The 19,288-nt window shown below is 45.0% G+C and overlaps 1 protein-coding gene across 1 annotated transcript in view; it reads left to right on the forward strand.

Moving 5' to 3' along the window:
- The window catches only part of WDR27 (WD repeat domain 27), a 116,464-nt gene that overhangs the window by 65,607 nt on the left and 31,569 nt on the right, over positions 1–19,288 (forward strand). Inside the window, exon 24 of the mRNA XM_011935085.1 lies at positions 15,389–15,486. Coding sequence (XP_011790475.1) covers positions 15,389–15,486 — 98 coding nt within the window. The remainder of the gene's footprint in view (positions 1–15,388; positions 15,487–19,288) is intronic.

Genomic DNA, 19,288 nt, shown 5'->3' on the forward strand with positions numbered 1-19,288 from the left:
GGCCCCACAGGCAATGCGGCACCCCTCGGCTGGTGCCTCTGCACCCACCCTGCTTAACACAGCACAGCCCCTCTGTCACCCTCTGTGGGTGTGCAGACCTCAGGAAGGTGACACTGCACCCGCATCGGTGCAGGTGTGGGAGGCCTAGCGCTGCCATCTTCTCTCCCACCTGCAGCCTGCAGTTGCTCCCCAGCAACCGTCCCCACAGGCTTGTCTCTGCCCATCACCATCCACTGTTGACCTGTGCCTTCAAAACCCCATCCGGGTCATTTTTATCTTCACTGTCAGTTCTTCAGAGGCCCCAGCAGCTTTTAGGATAAAAGCCCGAGGCTGCATGCAGACCCTGTGCCGCCTTCTCGTACCTTGACCCCGTCAGTGTCCTTGGTGATGCCTCAGACCCAGTCTCAAGCTGTGGGCCCACATGAAGCCCGGGTTGCTGGGCTGGGCCATTCGCTCAGGCCCCAGTCGGCTTCTGTGGTGGCCTGGACAGTCACAGGAGGGCATCGGGGGCCTGCTCCTGTGTGACACACATGCTCTACCTGCCGAGAAGAGGCGGGCTCTGTCCTCACAGTCGCGGAGTCATGAACGTGGAGCATGGGGCATCCTCATCCCCCCAGAGCCCCAGACAGTGGGCGTGCCGGCGTGAGATCTGAGCAGACCCCACAGAGCAGCTGAGGCTCCACACTGGCTTCCCGACTGCACCCGCCTGACGATAAGCCCAGTGAACGGGGCTGACTCTGAGACACAGGATTGACCCCTTCAGGCCTGGTCCCCGGCACTTCAGCCCAGGGCTCTCAGAAGGTGGAGCTGAGCATCCACCAGCTGCACTCTGTGCTTCTGCTCTGTGGCCTGGGTCACAGGCAAGCCCGACTGTCCAGGCTCAGTCTCCACCACCTCCCCAGGAGGCCTCCCTGGCCTCTCAGTAGTTGGACTCAGCCCCTTACTTGGTCTTGTGCCTACACTGCCGTTCCAGGGCTCATCAGTGCATTCAGAATGACGTGTGGTTAATCCTCTCGCCTGTGAGATTCTCACCTTGAGGTCAGAGCCATTCCTTACTAGCACACAGTCGGTGCTCAAAAATTGCTTGCTTAGTCCAAGCCCAATCCTGGCAGTTTTAAGGGGCCTATTTGAGTTACAACCATTGGATCTGCCTTCCTTTTTCAGTTGGGCCATCGTTTACCCACAAGAGCTCCATGACCTGCTGCTGGCGTGGGCACTCCAGGGCTCAGCCTTTGGCTTTCCCTGGTGGTGACGTGAGAGAAGCAGCTACATGTGTGTTTATTCCAGATGCCAAGTGAAGCCTCGAACAAGAGTTTCATCTTGCACCAGAAATCAGCAGATGTTGGCGAGGATGTGGAGAAGAGGGAACACTTAGACACTGTGGGTGGGAGTCTAACTTAGTACAAATTAGAGCTAATTTCTTCTATGGAAAACAGTATGGAGATTTCTCAAAGAACTAAAAACAGAACTACCATTGGATCCAGAAATCCCACGACAGGGACCGACCCATAGGAAAAGAAATCGTTGCATAAAAAAGATACCTGCAGTGTTGTGTGTTTACTGCAGCACGAGTCACAACCCCAAAGTTGTGGAATCACACTAAACGTCTGTCAACAGAGGAATGGATAAAGAGCATGTGACACAGACACACGGTGGAACACCACTCAGCCCTAACAAGAATGAAATCAGGTCTTATGCAGCTCCAGTGGTTGGAACTGGAGGCCACTGTCTTAAACCACTCAAAAACCGAAAGTTAAATCCCATGTTCTCACTTACAGGTGGGGTAAACATTGTGCACACGTGGACTTGGTGGGATAAAAGACTGGAGACTGGGAGGGTGAGAGGGTGGGAGGGAGGTGAGGGATGAGAAATTAAGGGGTACCGTGTACAATATTCGGGTGATGGCTACACTGAAGCCCAGGCTTCTCCACTACACAATATGTCTGTTGACAAAAAGAGTCAAACTCTGTAAAATATTCGAAGACATTTATTCTGAGCCAAATATGAGTGAGCTTGGCCCGTGACACAGCCCCCAGGAGGTCCTGAGAGCGTGTGCCAACACGGTCGGGTGCAGCTTGGTTTTGTACATTTTAAGGACGCAGGAGACATCCATCAAATACATTTCAGAAATACGTGAGTTTGGTCCAGAAAGGGGGAACAACTCAAAGCTGGTGGATGTGTGGGGAGGGCTTCCAGGCTCTAGGTAAATGCAAACATTTTCTGGTTGACAATTGGTTGAGTTTCTCTGAAGACCTGGGATCAGTAGAAAGGAAATGTTCAGGTTAAGATACAAGATTGTGGAGACCAAGGTTCTTTTGAAGTCTCATAGTGGCTGCCCTTAGAGACAATAGGTGACAAATGTTTCCTACTCAGACCTTTAAAAGGTGCTAGAGTCTTAATCTCTTTAGGATTGGGAGGGCCTGGAAGAAAGAAATCTAACTATGTATGTGAACAGAGATTCTTCCCAGAGGCACATTTCCCCCCACAAAGGATAGCTTTGCAGGGCGGTTTCAAGATACGGCAAAGAAATGTGTTTTAGGGTAAAATATTTGGATTTTCTTCCTTGTCTCATAGTATTATGCCAGAGTCAGGTTAGAAAGTGAGTCATGATGATATATAGGGTTAAATAAAACCCATCTGGTGAGAATTGATGGTTTGTAGAGCATGACTCCCCAGATTTGGGCAAGATTAAAAAAAATCAGAGTGGGCCGGGCAGGGTGGCTCACGCCTGCAATCCCAGCACTTTGGGAGGCCGAGGCGGATGGATCATGAGGTCAGGAGTTCGAGATCAGCCTGACCAACATGGTGAACCTTGTCTCGACTAAAAATACAGAAATTAGCCAGGCGTGGTGGTGTGCACCTGTAATCCCAGCTACTTGGGAAGCTGAGGCAGGAGAATCGCTTGAACCTGGGAGGCGGAGGTTGCAGTGAGCTGAGATCACGCCACTGCACTCCAGCCTGGGCGACAGAGCCAGACTCTATCTCAAAAAAAATAAAAAAAACTGAGAAGAAAACTTGAACTAGCTTTTGAAGGAGGAGGATGTGCTTTGTGTAAATAGTGGGAATAGCAGGAGGTAATTCGTAGAAAGCTTTTGTAGGTACTGTCATGTACTTACTCATTGGAGCATCAGATGGCTTTTTATTTTCCTGCATTCTTGACTCAAAAAACTTTTAAAACTATTATTACTAAATGAACTTTAGACTGGTAAGTGCTGTTTCGGTATTTCCAGTAAACCACTAGACACGGCAGCAGGAAAGTCATCCCGGCCTGACGGCGCCGTCGTTCTGGAGCCATGGAGCGGGCGTGAACCCCATACTTCCTCCTGCTCTTGGGCAAGTGTTTTTAAACCCGCTGCTCCACTGGGTCAGGGACAAGGAAACGTAAGCGAGCTAACCGAGACCGTCCTTATTTATGTGTTAATATGCCATCGGTCTCGTTAGATGTTAAAAGTCAAAGTGAGTTTCATTTTTGTGGAAATTACATGAATTGGCTCTACAGCCTGTGTGTTCAGCCTTCAGTTGTCGACAGGCTGTGGGCCCCCTGCTTGTACAGTCTCCTGCTAGCTCTAGGCTGAACCATCAGGGCCTCTAAAGTCCGTCCCCCAGGGAAGGAAGGACAAGGAGGCAGGCGTGGACTTGTGGCGGTCTCTGCTCAGGCAGATCTCCTTCCCGAGGCCCGCAGCAGTCAGGGGGTGCGTCTGAATGAGAACCCCATGCTGACCCTCCATAAGGACGGTCCCTGCCCCGTTACCTGGTGACAGGTCCCCTCAGTGGATAGGCCGGGCCCTGAGGGTAAGGGCTGCCACCGTTGGCCGCCCAGCCAGGATGTGGGATGGCTGCTCTTATACTCCCCGTGCTCTGACTCGGTGGAACTCGTGTTCCTGGTCTCGTGCCATCTACCTGGGGCCGCAGGGACACATGTCTCGAGTTTTTCATCCCATGGGATTGCGTGGCCGTGGCTCACGTGTGTCGTGGGTCAGGCATCCATCACAGGCCACAGCCAGGGCTCTGTAGTTGACGGTCAGCTGAGCTCTCTTCTTGGTGGTTGTCAGACTCTCATGGGAAAGTTAGTTAATTGGTTACTTTATCCTTTTTATTTCTAATCAAATTAATGACGTTTTCGTTAGTTATTAGAGAACTTGGCAGGTCACCTGGCTCCCTGGAAACGGTTGGCGGCCGTTTTCGATTTAGGTCCTGTATGTCCCTGGCTGGGCTGAGGGGGATGGGGGATAGCGCCAGCGCACAGCCCAGCCTCCCTCCGGCTCCCTAAGGAGTTCCAAGTGGACCTGAGTGTTTCATTCGCTACGTCCCTCGAGCTTGAGAGAGGCGCGTGAGGGGCTGCACTCTGGTGAGCTTCGAATCTCCTTTTGCACATCTGGAAGGTTCTTGTGGGTGTTCTTTGTCCTCAGATCCAGAGCGTGCCTGACGCCACACACCACACACCTGATGCCGCACACCTGACACCACACACCTGACACTGCACACCTGATACCACACGCCTGACGCCGCACACCTGACGCTGCACACCTAATGCCACACACCACACACCTGATGCCACACACCTGACACCGCACACCTGACACCGCACACCTGACGCCGCACACCTGACACCGCACACCTGACGCTGCACACCTGATGCCACACACCTGACACTGCACACCTGACGCCGCACACCTGATGCCACACACCACACACCTGAGGCCACACGCCTGATGCCTCACACCTGATGCCGCACACCTGAGGCCACACGCTGCACGTGGTGTCTCCAGGGCCCCTTGTCCGCGATCCTCTGTGTCTGGTGCTCACCATGCCTTGTGGGTGGCTGCCTGTTTGCTGTTTTTGCTGTTTGTGTTTGTGTTTGTGTTTACTTTCTTTTTGCTCAGGCTGTGGCACTCGTAGGCTCATTTACGACGACCTAGAGAAGGATGCCCTCAGCCAGTGTGAGGAAACCCAGGCCGAGGTTGGCACTGAGTAGCCATTGGGAGGAGTTTTCAGTGTGCTGAGCCCCATGACTGGGGCCTCGCACGTGTGTGTGTATCAAAACACCACACTGTACCCCAAAATATGTGCAGTTATTATGGGTCAATTAAAAACAAAATAAGTAAATGACCAGTTTTTCTTCTGAGTGGTTCAGAATAATTCATCCCAGATGTGGGTTGTTGATCCTGCCCCAGCATGGTTCTCCCTGGCACCCCGGCTGGACCCTCACTGTCTCTGCGTGTGAGTGGGTGTGCAGGCTGTGACTTCTGCATGAAGCCTGCGGGCCCTGTGAGTGGTGCCGTCACCGGCGGAGGGCCACAGCCAAGCCACTGGGGTAACTGCCCAACGGTTCACCTTGTCTGCTGCCTAGATAGAGCCAGTTGATCAAGACAGGGGAATTGCAATAGAGAAAGGGTAATTCACACAGAGCCGGCTGTATGGGACATGGAGTTTTATTAGTACTCCAATCAGTCTCCCCAAGAATCTGGGATGGGAGTTTTTAAGGATAATTTGGTGGGTGGGTGGGGTCAGTGAATCACCAGTTCTGATTGGTCAGGTCAGAGGTGAAATCATTAGGAGTCGAAGCTGTCCCCTTGTGCTGAGTCAGTTCCTGGGTGGGGGCTGCAGGACCCGCCGAACCAGTTTATTGATGGGGTGGGGTACCAGCCGATCCCTGCGGTGCAGGGTCTGCAAAATATCGGAAGCACTGATCTTAGCTTTTATAACAGTGATGTTATCCCCAGGAGCAATTTTGGGTGGCAGGGAGGGGGGTGGTCAGAATCTTGTAGCCTCCAGCTACATGACTCCTAAACCATAGTTTCTAGTCTTTGAGCTAATTTGTAGGTCTTCCAAAGGCAGTCTAGTCCCCAGGCAAGAAGGGGCTGTGTTTTGGGAACGGGTTGTTACCGTCTTTGTTTCAAAGTTGAACTATAAACTAAGTTTCTGCTAAAGTTAGTTTGGCCTCAGCCCAGGAATGGAAAGGACAGCTTGGAGGTTAGAAGCAAGATAGAGTGGGTTAGGCCAGATTTCTTTCACTGTCTCAGTTATAATTCTGCAATGGCTGTTTCACTGGGACATTTCTCCCATGTCAAAACCCTGCAGTGCTCTCTCGAGGAGGGACAAGGTAAAAATGTCACTTCTTTTAAAAATTTCCTGTTTTTATAGCTCTGGTAAAAATAATAATAGATTTTATGTTAAACTTTGTTTTCAGTCATTTCTTCTTCTCTTTGTGGAGATAGTTTTATTCCTATTGTTTTCCAAGTGGTTCTCTTTTTTCTATAAACATTCAGTGAAATGGCCACGAAGAGTAAAGTGTTAAGTCTGGCTTTGGGCTGAACTCTTAATTCAATACCTGTTCCTAATAACAGTTAAATATATCACAGCTCATTTCCTCCCACCTTGAATTTGGTTTGTACGTGCGTGTGTGTGAACCCCAAACATCTGAGGCAGGTCTCAGTTAATTTAGAAAGTTTATTTTGCGCAGATTGAGAACGGGCGCCCTGATGACATGTGCCTGAGGTGGTCGGAGCCCAGTTTAGTTTTATACGTTCTAGGGAGATATGGGACGTCAATCGACATACATGAGATGAATATCGCTTCGTCCGGAAAGGTGGGACAACTCGAAGCAAAGGCAGGAAGACACAAATCGGGGAGGGGACCTCCAGGTCCTGGGCAGATAAGGGACAAATGGTTGCATTCTTTTGAGTTTCTGATGAGCCTCTGCAAAGGAGACAATCAGATACACATTTCTCTCAGTGAGCAGAGGGGTGACTTTGAATAGGATGGGAGGCAGCTTGGCCCTAAGCAGTTCCCAGCTTGACTTTTCCCTGTAGCTTGTGATGTGGGGGCCTGGAGATTTATTTTCCTTTCATGATGTGTATGTATGTTCATGTATGTGTTCCTGTGTGTGAATGCCTGTGTGTGTGCATATGTATATGTGTGAATACGTGTGTATATGCGTGAATGCATGTGTGGGTATGTATATATGTGTGCATCTGTGTGTATGTATATGTGTGAATATGTGCATATGTATATGCATGAGTGCATGTGTGGGTATGTATATGCGTGAATGCATGTGTGTGCATATGTATATGCATGAATGTGTGGGTATATGCGTGCGTGCATGTGTGTGTATATGCGTGAATGCGTGTGTGGGTATGTATATGTGTGTGTGCATGTGTATGTGTATGTGAATGTGTGGGTATGTATATGCTTGAGTGCACGTGTGTGCGTATGTATATGTGTGCATGCATGTGTGCGTGTGTATATGCGTGAATGCATGTGTGCAGATGTATATGTGTGCGTGCATGTGTGCGTATGTATATGCGTGAATGTGTGTGTGAGTATATGCGGGCGTGCATGTGTGCGTATGTATATGCGTTAATGTGTGTGTGGTATGTATATGCATGCATGTGTGTGCATATGTATATGTGTGAATGCATCTGTGGGTATTTATATGTGTGTGTGTGTGTGTATGCATGAATGCACGTGTGTGCATATGTATATGCGTGCGTGCATGTGTGTGCGTATGTATATGCGTGAATGCACGTGTGTGCAAATGTATATGCGTGCATGTGTGTGTGCATGTATATGCATGAATGCATATATGGTATGTATGCATGCATGTGTGTATATGTATATGCGAGCACGCATGGGTGTACATGTGTATATGTGTGCATGAATGTGTATGCATATGTATATGTGCTTTTAATTATAGTATTCATTAAAGTGCTATTAATTAGTACATTTAAAATATCTATTAGCTGCTACCGTGCGCTCGGCAGTGTCCCATGAATGAAGAGTTAGATGAATGAAGAGAGGGCAAGTCCTTGTGCTGGAGGAATGTATTTTCTTACAAAGGAACACGTATATTACACAAGATTGGGTGCTCTGTGCTGACCAGGTAACTGGAGCAGCAGGTTCATGACACAGGGAAGGGCGCCAGGTCTATGTCTGGAGGAGCAGAGTGCAGGAGGTGGGCTGTGTGGTGAAACCGGTGGAGGGGTGGACGTTGAGGCTCTTGTTAACTCAAAATATCTAAGGTCTCAGTCAGTTCAGAAAGTTTATTTCACCAAGGATAAGGATGCACCCAGGACATAGCATCAGGAGGTCCCGACGATGGTGGTCAGGGCACTGCTTGGTTTTATACATTGTAGGGAGACATGAGACATCAATCAATATGTGTAACATGTACCTTGGTTCAGTCAGGTAAAGTGGGATTTGAGGCTGGGGCTTCCAGGTCATGAGTAGATAAGAGGCAAAAGGTTACATTATTTTGAGTCCTTGATCAGCCTTCCACTGAATACACAATTTAGTCTGGCTCAGTGAATCATCATTTTTACATAAACAATAGAGGAGGGGAAGCAATCAGATCTTCATTTGTCTCAGGGAAGCCTCAGAGGGATGTCTGAGTTCTGTCTGTCTTTAACCAAAAGGAATTTCCTGGTGGGCAAATTGTGAGGGAGGTCTGTAGCTTCTTATCTTTGTAGCTATCTTATTTAGAAATAGAATGGGAGGCAGATTTCCCTGAGGCAGTTCCCAGCTTACCTTTTCCCTTGGCTTAGTGATTTGGGGGTCCCAGGATTCATTTTCTTGTCCCATTCCTGATGGACATCTGGACAAACTGGCTGCCTGAGACAGCATCCCTACAGGTAAGCCGTGTCCTACAAGGGTGAGGACTCGGCTCTGATTAAGGGGTCTGGGGAGTCATGCTCTACACACCATCGATTCTCATCAGATGGGTTTTATTTAACCCTATATGGCATGACTGACTTTCCAACCTGACTCTGGCATAACATTACAAGACAAGGAAGAAAATCAAAGTATTTTACTCCAAAACGTGTCTTTGCCGTATCTTGAAACGGCCCTACAAAGCTGTCCTTTGTGGGAGAAAATGTGCATCTCGGAAGAATCTCTGTTCACATAGCTAGATTGCTTTCTTCCAGGCCCTCCCAATCCTAAAGAGATTAAGACTCTAGCACCTTTTAAAGGTCTGAATAGGAAACATTTGTCACCTGTTGTCTCTAAGGGTAGCCACTGTAAGATTCAAAAGAACCTTGGTCTCCACAATCTCGTATCTTAACCCGAACATTTCCTGTCTATTGAACTCAGGTCTTAAGACAAACTCAACCAATTGTCAACCAGAAAATGTTTACTTTTACCTAGAGCCTGGAAGCCCCCACCTTGAGTTTTCCTGCCTTTCCCAGGTGGGAAACCAATGTATTTCTGCAATGTATTTGATTAATGTCTCATGGCTCCCTAAAATGTATAAAACCAAGCTACACCCGACCACCTTGGGCACATGTTCTGAGGATCTCCTGGGGGCTGTGTCATGGGCCATGCTCACTCGTATTTGGCCCAGAATAAATTTCTGTCAATATTTTACACAGTTTTACTCTTTCTGTCGACAAGAGGCGCATAGGTTATTTCATTCCAAGTGCTGTGGTGAAGACTGTTTTTACAAATTGGCCTTGTGAAGAACCATTGTTGTGTAGATGCGCCTCGCTTTGTTCCTGGAATGACATAGTGTCCGTCTAATTTCCCAATTCAAGGAGAGTTCCTCTCTTTTAAAATCTTAGCTTTTTGTTAAGAGGTTTAATGTCTGCTGTAGGAAACTGCTGAAAATGTCTACATTTTGTCACAGCTTGAGCAATGACTATACAGTAGCCTGGATCTTCTCAAATCCATGTGGTCTTTCAGTAAGGATTGTAATGTTTTGTGAATCATTGTGGTGTACTCTTGGATGAGAGGTGTTATATTAAGAAAAATAGTTCTGAGGTTTTTTATGGGAAAATTAGAGGTTTTACTTCCTGAAAATAACTATCTGAATGGTATCTGATGGAATGAAAGGGAAAGAGTATAAGGTTACAGAGGTTTACACTATGTTTTAATAGCTTTTTAAAAAAAACTTGTCTTACATTTTTGTTCAGTTGCACAATGTACATCAAACTAACCACAGCCGTGTGGGGGCTGCCACTCACGAACTGTCATCCTGCAAGTCCAAATACAGGAGAAGCAGAAATTATCATTGGCCCAAATGCTGTATTTCCAGTAAAATAGAAAATAGGGCATTTCTAATTTCTTCTAAGCTTAGTAACCAGCTCAGCCATATTAGTCATGCATCAATAATGCGTTTTTTTTTTGTTTTTTTTTTTTTTGCAGTCATCCTAGTGCACTACCATTAAAATGATCTGAGAAATTACTCCTGTAGTTATCTTAATCCTGTTGGACAAATGGAATTTTTAATTCTTTTTAGTATTGTATTAATAAGAGTGCCAAATACATCAAAAAGTGATGGTCATCTTTTCCTATTTTATGTGTTATATTATTAAATGGCTCATTTAAAAATGAAAATACTTGTGTTTTATGATTTATTGATATCCTTAAAGTCATAGCAAGTGTAGATACTTTATATATTTTTAAAACTTGGCAGGATACTTACTCTTTGCCTGCCTCTGAATAAAATATGTACTATTTTGTGATGTAAATACATAATACTAGACAGCTAATTTGAATTAAAAACAATGTGTACAAGTTTAAACAGTTTTTTAATGAAATAATTTTATTACACATGATTCTAGATTTCAGGAATAGTCACTTATGTTATTTTGCTTTATTGGTTTTAGATCTTGCTGTAGTTTTTAAAAAGAAATGAAATGATTATTGACACAGAGAAAACCCTACCCACATCCCTCCCTTTTCTTCTTCTCTGATAACCACTGCTGAATTTCGTATGGGTCTTTCCCTAGTACCCATTCAGAAGCAATGATTCAGGAGTTAAGAAGAAGTTACTTAGGCAGATAATAAGGGGATGGGAATCCTCCCTAAGGGTTTCCTGTTAATGAAAGCAGCCCCAAATCATTTTCTTTTCTAACAGAGAACAGGCTGTAAAACCGAGCTGTAGACATAGACAGACAAGCTAGAAGCTTGTACAGGCGAATGCTGGCAGTTGTGCCAGTAGGAAAAGGCTACGTGGGAATAGACATGTTCAAAATGGTGGCTCCATCTTCTCTTTTCTGCCAGCCACGTGTACAGTAAGGAGCAGGCAAGATGGCGCTGGCCAAGCAGAAAGTCTATTTGCCTAATAAGATTACGGTGGGGCGGCTGGGCGCAGTGGCTCACACCTGTAATCCCAGCACTTTGGGAGGCCGAGGTGGGCGGATCACCTGAGGTCAGGAGATTGAGACCAGCCTGGCCAACATGGTGAAACCCGGTTTTTACCAAAAATACAAAAATTAGTCTGTCGTGGTGGCATGCCCCTGTAATCCCAGCTACTTGGGAGGCTGAGGCAGGAGAGTTGCTTGAACTGGGGAGGAGAAGTTTGCAGTGAGCCTAGATCATGCCATTGCACTACAGCCTAAACAAGAATGAAACTCCGTCTCAAAAAAAAAAATTAGGGTGGGACAACCAGCCTTCCCTGCCTACCATGTAAAAGTCACACTTGATCGAACCAATCTGTGGGCCCTCCATATATCAGCCACCGCCTCCTCAAGCCTGCCTGTAAAATCTGGCACAGTCCACCACAGGCTGGCTTTTCCTTTTGGGACACCTCTCTCTCTTGAAAGAGAGAAAGGGCTGCTCTCTTTCTTTTTATTTGGCCTATGAAACCTTCACTCCTAAACTTGCTGCTGGTTTGTGTCTGTGTCTTTAATCTTGGTGCTAGGCAACAAACCCTGGGTATTGATCCCAGACAAGGATGCTGCTTCAGCAATGTTGTGCCTTGTTAAGCCTAGCGCTAGCCTCTACTAGCTTCTTACACGTGGTCTCCCTGTTGCTTGATTTTTCATGCTGACATTGCACTTTCCAGCTTGGGCATGCACTATTTTTATTATCTTGGCACTAAATATTTTCCTCATGTTTATTATGATGTTTTTCAACCCAGGCTTTCGATGGATGCTTTTAGATTTCCACGAGTTAATTTTTGGTCATCTTTTTTGTTATTGGTTTCTAATTTTACAGCATTGTGTTCAGAGCATGAACTCTCCATATATAGTATGCATTTTCTTGGTATCTTTGAGATTTTTTATCTATCAAGAAGCTGGACTCTGTGGTTTGCTTTTGATATTACATAGGTGTGTGAGAAAAATGTGGTTTTGCTGAAGATTTGGTACGTTTGCCCAGATATTCATTGACTCACCCTTGTTAATTGTGTTTAAATTGTTCAAGTCTTCCTATTTTCTTGTTGCTTGATTTTTTTAATTACTGAGAGATGTGTTAAAATCTATAATTATGGTTGTAATCTTGTCAGTTTCTTCTTTTTTTTGAGACGGAGTCTTGCTCTGTCGCCAGGCTGGAGTGCAGTGGCACGGTCTTGGCTCACTGCAACCTCCGCCTCCTGGGTTCAAGCGATTCTCCTGCCTCAGCCTCCTGAGTAGCTGGGATTACAGGCGCACACCACCACACCTGGCTAATTTTTGTATTTTTAGTAGAGACAGACAGGGTTTCACCACGTTGGCCAGGATGGTCTCCATCTCTTGACCTCGTGATCTGCCCACCTCGGCCTCCCAAAGTGTTGGGATTACAGGCGTGAGCCACTATGCCCAGCTAGTTTCTTCTTGTGATTCTGTTGACTTTTGCTTTATGTATTTGAAGGGCATGTTATTAGGGATATTTAAGTTCATCCTTCTTATATTTTCACATGCAGTTATTTCTTTTATCATTTTCTTGGAGAAACTGTTTCTAATGAGGCTTTCTTTTCTGTTTTTTTTATCTGTTTTTTTTTTTTTTTTCTAGTGTGTATATCATCTTACCTCCTTAGAGTTTGCATGTGCTGGTTGAACCCCACCTTTCACTTTCAACTTTGTTTTTTTAATTAGGTTTTCTGAATTTTTCTTAAAATCCAGCCTAAGTTCCTTATAGATGCTGGATATTAGATCTTTATTAGATGCATAGTTTGCACATATTTTCTCCCATTCTGTAGGGTGTCTTTTTACTCCGTTGATACTTCATTTTGTTGTGCAGAAGCTCTAAAGTTTAATTAGATCCCCCTTGTCAATTTTTGCTTTTGTTGCAATTGCTTTTTGTGTCTTTGTCATGAAATCTTTGCCAGTTCCTGTGTCTAGGATGGTATAGCCTAGGTTGTCTTCCAGGGTTTTTATAGTTTTGGGTTTTACATTTAAGTCTGTAATCCATCTTGAGTTGATTTTTGTATATAGTGTGAGGAAGGGGTCCAGTTTCAACCTTCTGCACGTATAGCCAGTTATCCCAGCACCATTTTTGAACAGGGAGCCCTTTCCCCATTGCTTGTTTTTGTCGGCTTTGCTGAATATCATATGGTCATAGGTATGTGGCTTTATTATCAATACTGTGCTATTTTGAGCTGAATGATGAGAACTCATGAACACAAAGAAGGGAACAACAGACACTGGGGTCTACTTGAGGGTGGAGGATGGGAGGAGGGAGAGGAGCAGAAAACATAGCTGTTGGTACCAGACTAAGTATCTGGGTGATGACATAATCTGTACAACAAACCCCTGTGCCACAAGTTTACCTAATAACAAACCTGCACATGTATCCCTGAACCTGAAATAAAAGTGAAATAATAACAATAATGGTAATAATGAAATCCAGCCTAATATTATCTCTCTTTTCCTTGTTGAGTTTAGTCTGTTTGCAATTATGATTATTCATATATTTGATATCATTTTGTGCTTCCTCTTCCACATTTTTTATTTTTTGCTTTCTACTTATCCTGAATTTTCTTTGGTTCTTTATTTCTTCTTCCTCACCCTCTATTGGATTGAACACATTTTTTAAAAGTTTACCTTTTCTCTTGAAGGGTTTGGTCATTACATATTATTTCTATTCTATTCAGTTTTTTACTTTTTTTTTTTTTTTGACACGGAGTCTCACTCTGTCACCCAGGCTGGAGTGCAGTGGCGCTATCTTGGCTCACTGTAAGCTCCGCCTCCCGGGTTCACGCCATTCTCTTGCCTCAGCCTCCCAAGTCGCTGGGACTACAGGCGCATGCCACCATGCCCGGCTAATTTTTTTTGTGTTTTTAGTAGAGACGGGGTTTTACCGTGTTAGCCAGGATGGTCTCGATCTCCTGACTTTGTGATCTGCCTGCCTTGGCCTCCCAAAGTACTGGGATTACAGGCATGAGCCACCGAGCCTGGCCCAGTTTTTTACTCTTTAGCCTACATATACTAGCAACTGCTGTCAAGTGTTGTCAGTGCCATTATCTTCTCTTTTTGTTAAACTAAGCCTACATTTTCTTCTTTTTATGCTGAAAGTACCTCATGTAACACCAGCATTCAGTAGATGATCTGTAAATATCTGTTGAATGCCTGCTCAATTATTAGTGTGAATTATTATTTTAAAATATTTATTACAGTTTTGTTTCTTTTCTTTTCTTTTTTTTTTTTTTGTTCTCGAGATGGAGTCTCACTCTGTCTCCCAGGCTGGAGTGCAGTGACGCAATCTTGGCTCCCTGTAACTTTCACCTCCCGGGTTGAAGTGATTTCCCTGCCTCAGTCTCCCAAGTAGCTAGGATTACAGGCACACACTACCATGCCTGGCTAAATTTTTGTATTTTTATAGAGATGGATTTCACCATGTTGGCCAGGCTGGTCTCGAATTTTCCTGACCTCAGGTGATCTCCCGCCTTGACCTCCCAAAGTGCTGCGATTACAGGTGTGAGGCACTGCACCTGGCCTTGAATTATTATTAGTTTGTTATTACTGAACTTAGTATGCCTTTATTTTCTGTTTGCAAATGAAGGATGACTTGTAGGCACATCTATCCTTCATGAAATTTGTCTTACTATTTTTAATATTCTTGACCTAGAAGGAGAATGGAAATCATTATTTATCACAATGTGTTTAGGTGATGTTTTGTGCCAAATGGTTCTGTAGATGGAGTTGAGTTCAGTTCCACTTAGTGAGAATTGCTTCTGATAGCAGCACAGGGAAAGAGGAGCGAGTCAGAGTCAGAGCCGGGACTCAGGGCCCTGTGGGAGCTCACCCACATCGTCATCACAGGAGCCTGCTCAGTGTAGTTGAGCGGTTGATAATTGGCAGGTAAAGAACTCACCTTAACTTTAAGTGCTTTGTTGGGGGGCGTCTTTCAGATGATTTGTTGAATATGGCTTATGGTCTATACTCTAAACATGAATTTTAGTGCGTTACCATCTTGGTCGTTTGATCTTTGACCATTTTGTACTTCTGTGACTCTCAGTGGCATTACACATAAAGAGAACACACATCAATAATTCTCTAGGTCAAAATATACCCTCATAAACTACTTTGTTTAGAAGTTTTTGGAGTCCCATTCTGAAATTGTTACGAATAAGAAAAAAACTTTGTGTTAATATCTTACTTGAGAATCAGCTATTATGAGATATCATTAGCATAACGCTTATTAACTCAACCTTTGAAAGTACATCTTGATTTCCCCCTTACAATTATAGGGTTCATCATTTACAACCCAACAGCCTCAGGCTTATAACCTCTTCCTGACCACGGCCATTGGCGATGGGATGAGACTGTGGGACCTGAGAACCCTGAGGTAAGGCTGTCCTGTGCCCTGCACTGTGGGGGTGGGGAGCTCAAGAGATGTAAGCTCAATCTGATTTCTTTTCCAAATGTGATGAGGTTGTGGTTAATCCGTGTACACTGATGCACAGAAAAGGTAGCTCTAACCCTGGAAGGGTGAAGCACTAGGTGCTGGTCTCTCTGCTATATGTGGCTTAGGAGAGTAATCCCAGGCCCTTCCTGTGGGTCAGCGATGTTGAGGGAGACACTGGAATCTCCTAAACCACAGTTACCATATGGTGTGATTACTGCTCTCTCTCCCAAGCGTGTTCCCATCTCCTTTGGGTGCCACCCACGAGGCGCCAAGCACCCTCGTAACGCAGGACCAGCAGTGCCTGACTCTCCTTTTCCTACCGCCTCAGGTCACAGGTGGGAGGGCATTTCCTTAGATATACTATCGTTAAGTAAATTACTTCTCATTTCATGTCATGTTTATTTTAGATGCTTTGGTAGACTTTGAAAGTGCATTTTATGAAAGTTAGAAAGCACCTTAGTTTTATCAGCAAAATATTTACAAGTCTTTTAGGATAGAATTCTTGATATAACTATATTTGTTGTTTATTTTTGAATGCAATAGTAAAACTTATACGCAGGTTTGTGGACTATTATTATTTCAAATTCGTGATGAGAATCTGTATGAGCAATCGTGTTGCACATGACGTCTTAACCAATGACTAACCTTATCACATTGCTGGTGGCATAAGATTATGATGGAGCTGAAAAAATCTTTTTGTTTAGTATTTGCTTTATTACTTTTTATCGTGATTTTAGAGTGCATTCCTTCTACTTATAAAAAAAAATTAACTGTAAAGCAGTCTCAGGCAGGTCCTGCAGGAGGTGTCCTGAAGAAGACATTGCTTTTTTTTTTTTATTTTAGACAGAGTCTCACTCTGTCACCCAGGCTGGAGTGCAGTGTTACATGATCTCAGCTCACTGCAACCTCCCCGTCCCAGCACCCCACCCCTGAGCTCAAGGGATTGTCTTGCCTAAGCCTCCTGAGCTGCTGGGTTTACAGGCAGAAACGCCACCATGCCCAGCTAATTTTTTGTTTGTTTGATTTTTTTGAGATGGAGTCTTGCTCTGTCACCCAGGTTGGAGTGCAGAGATGGAGTCTTGCTCTGTCACCCAGGTTGGAGGGCAGTGGCATAATCTCAGCTCACTGCAACCTCTGCCTCCCGGGTTCAAGCCATTCTCGTGCCTCAGCCTCCCAAGTAGCTGGGACTATAGGCACGCACCACCACACCCAGCTAATTTTTGTATTTTTAGTAGAGACGGGTTTTCACCATGTTGGCTAGGTTGGTCTTGAACTCCTGACCTCAAGTGATCCACCCGCCTCAGCCTCCCAAATTGCTGGGATTACAGGTGTGAGCCACTGCACCCGGCCAAAACATTGTTATCACAGGGCGATGACAGCTCCATGCATGTCACTGCCCCTGAAGACCTTTCAGTGGGACAAGATGTGGAGGGGAAGACAGTGATGTTGATGATCCCGACTCCATGCAGGCCTAGGCTAATGTGTGTGTTTATGTCTTAGTTTTTAACAAAAATGTTTAAAAAGTAAAAAAAGTTCAGAATAGAAAAAAGCATGTAGAATAAGAATATAAAGAAATAAAATATATTTGTACAGCTGTACAATGCATTTGTGTTTTAAGCTAAGTCATATTAGCTTTGGGAGGCAGAGGTAGGTGGATCACCTGAGGTCAGGAGTTCGAGACCAGCCTGGGCAACATGATGAAACCCCTCCCTACTAAAAATATAATAATTATCCAAGTGTGGTGGTGTGCACCTGTAATCCCATCTACCCGGGAGGATGAGTCAGTAGAATCACTTGAACCTGGGAGGCAGAGGTTGCAGTGAGCCAAAATTGCACCACTGCACTCCAGCCTGGCTGACAGGGTGAGACTCTGTCTCCAAAAAAAAAAAAAAAAAAAAAGTTTATAAAGTAAAAAAGTTACAGTAAACTAATGTTAATTTATTACCGAGGAAATAAAAATATTTTAAAATAAATTTGGTGTAGCCTAAGTGTCCAGTGTTTCTAACATCTATAGCAGTTATGGTCATGCCCTTGACCTTCACATTCACTCACCTCTTGCTCAGTGACTTGCTCGGAGCAACTTCTAGTCCTGCAAGCTCCATTCACGGCAAGGGCCCTATACAGGTGCACCCTTTTAGATCTTTTATGTTATTTAATTTTTTTTCTCTCAATAGCTTTTGGGGTACAAGTGGCTTTTGGTTACATGAATGAATTGTATAGTAGTGAAGTCTAAGGTTTTAGTGCACCTGCCACCTGAGTCTATACATTGTACCTAATATGTCGTTTTTTTATTCCTCACCCACCTCCCACCCTCCCCCTTGTGAGTCTCCAAAGTCAATCATACCACTCTGTATGCCTTTGTGTACTCACACTTGGCTCTTACGTATAAGTAAGAACATAAGGTATTAGGTTTTTCATTTCTGAGTTACTTCACTTAAAATAATGGCCTCCAGCTCCACCCAAGCTGCTGTAAAAGATGTTCTTCTGTTCTTTTTTATGGCTGAGTAGTTGTATTTCATGGTGTCTATGTACCACTTTTTCTTATTTCACTCATTGGTTGATATGGTTTGGCTGTGTCCCCACCCAAATCTCATCTAGAATTGTACTCCCGTAATTCCCACGTGTTGTGGGAGGGACCCAGTGGGAGATCATTAAATCATGGGGGCAGTGTCCCCCATACTATTCTGGTGGTAGTGGATAAGTCTCATGAGATCTGGTGGTTTTGTCAGGGGTTTCTGCTTTTGTATCTTCCTCATTCTCTCTTTGCCTGCTGCCTTCCACGTAAGATGGGATTTGCCCCCCTTGCCTTCCACCATGATTGTGAGGCTTCCCCAGCCACATGGAACTGTAGTCCAATTAAACCTCTTTCTTTTGTAAATTGCCCAGTCTCGGGTATGTCTTTATCAGCAGCCACAAAAACAGACCAATACAGTAAAGCGGTACCAGTAGAGTGGGGTGCTGCTGAGAAGATACCCAAAAATGTGGAAACGACTTTGGAACTGGGTAACAGGCAGAAGCTGGAACAGTTTGGAGGGCTCAGAGGACAGGGAAATGTGGGAAAGTTTGGAAGTTCTTAGAGACTTGTTGAACGACTTTGCCCAAAATGCTGATAGCGACATGGACAGTAAGGTCCAGGCTGAGGAGGTCTCAGATAGAGATGAGGGACTTGTTAGGAACTGGAGCAAAGGTGACTTGTTATGTTTTAGGAAAGAGACTGATGGCATTTTGCCCCTGCCCTAGAGATTTGTGGATCTTTGAACTTGAGAGAGATGTTTTAGGTTATCTAGTGGAAGAAATTTCTAAGCAGCAAAATGTTTAAGAGGTGACTTGGGTGCTGTTAAAGGCATTCAGTTTTAAAAGGGAAACGGCATAAAAGTTTGAAAAATTTGCAGCCTGACAATGCAATAGAAAAGAAAAATCCTGTTTTCTGAGGAGAAATTCAAGCTGGCTACAGAAATTTGCATACATAATGAGGAGCCAAATGTTAATCCCCAAGACAATGGGAAAATGTCTCCAGGACCCGTCAGAGGTCCTCATGGCAGCTCCTCTCATCACAGACCCAGAGGTCTGACAGGAAAAAGTGGTTTCATGGGTCTGACCCAGGATCCCTGAGCTGTGTGCAGCCTCGGGACTTGGTGCCCTGTGTCCCAGCCGCTCCAGCCATGGCTGAAAGGGGCCAACGTAGAGCTCATGCCATGGCTTCAGAGGGTACAAGTCCCAATCCTTGGCAGCTTCCATGTTG

This window comes from Colobus angolensis, unplaced genomic scaffold, assembly GCF_000951035.1.
Source record: "Colobus angolensis palliatus isolate OR3802 unplaced genomic scaffold, Cang.pa_1.0 Scaffold14, whole genome shotgun sequence".
Classification (NCBI taxonomy): Eukaryota; Metazoa; Chordata; class Mammalia; order Primates; family Cercopithecidae; genus Colobus; species Colobus angolensis.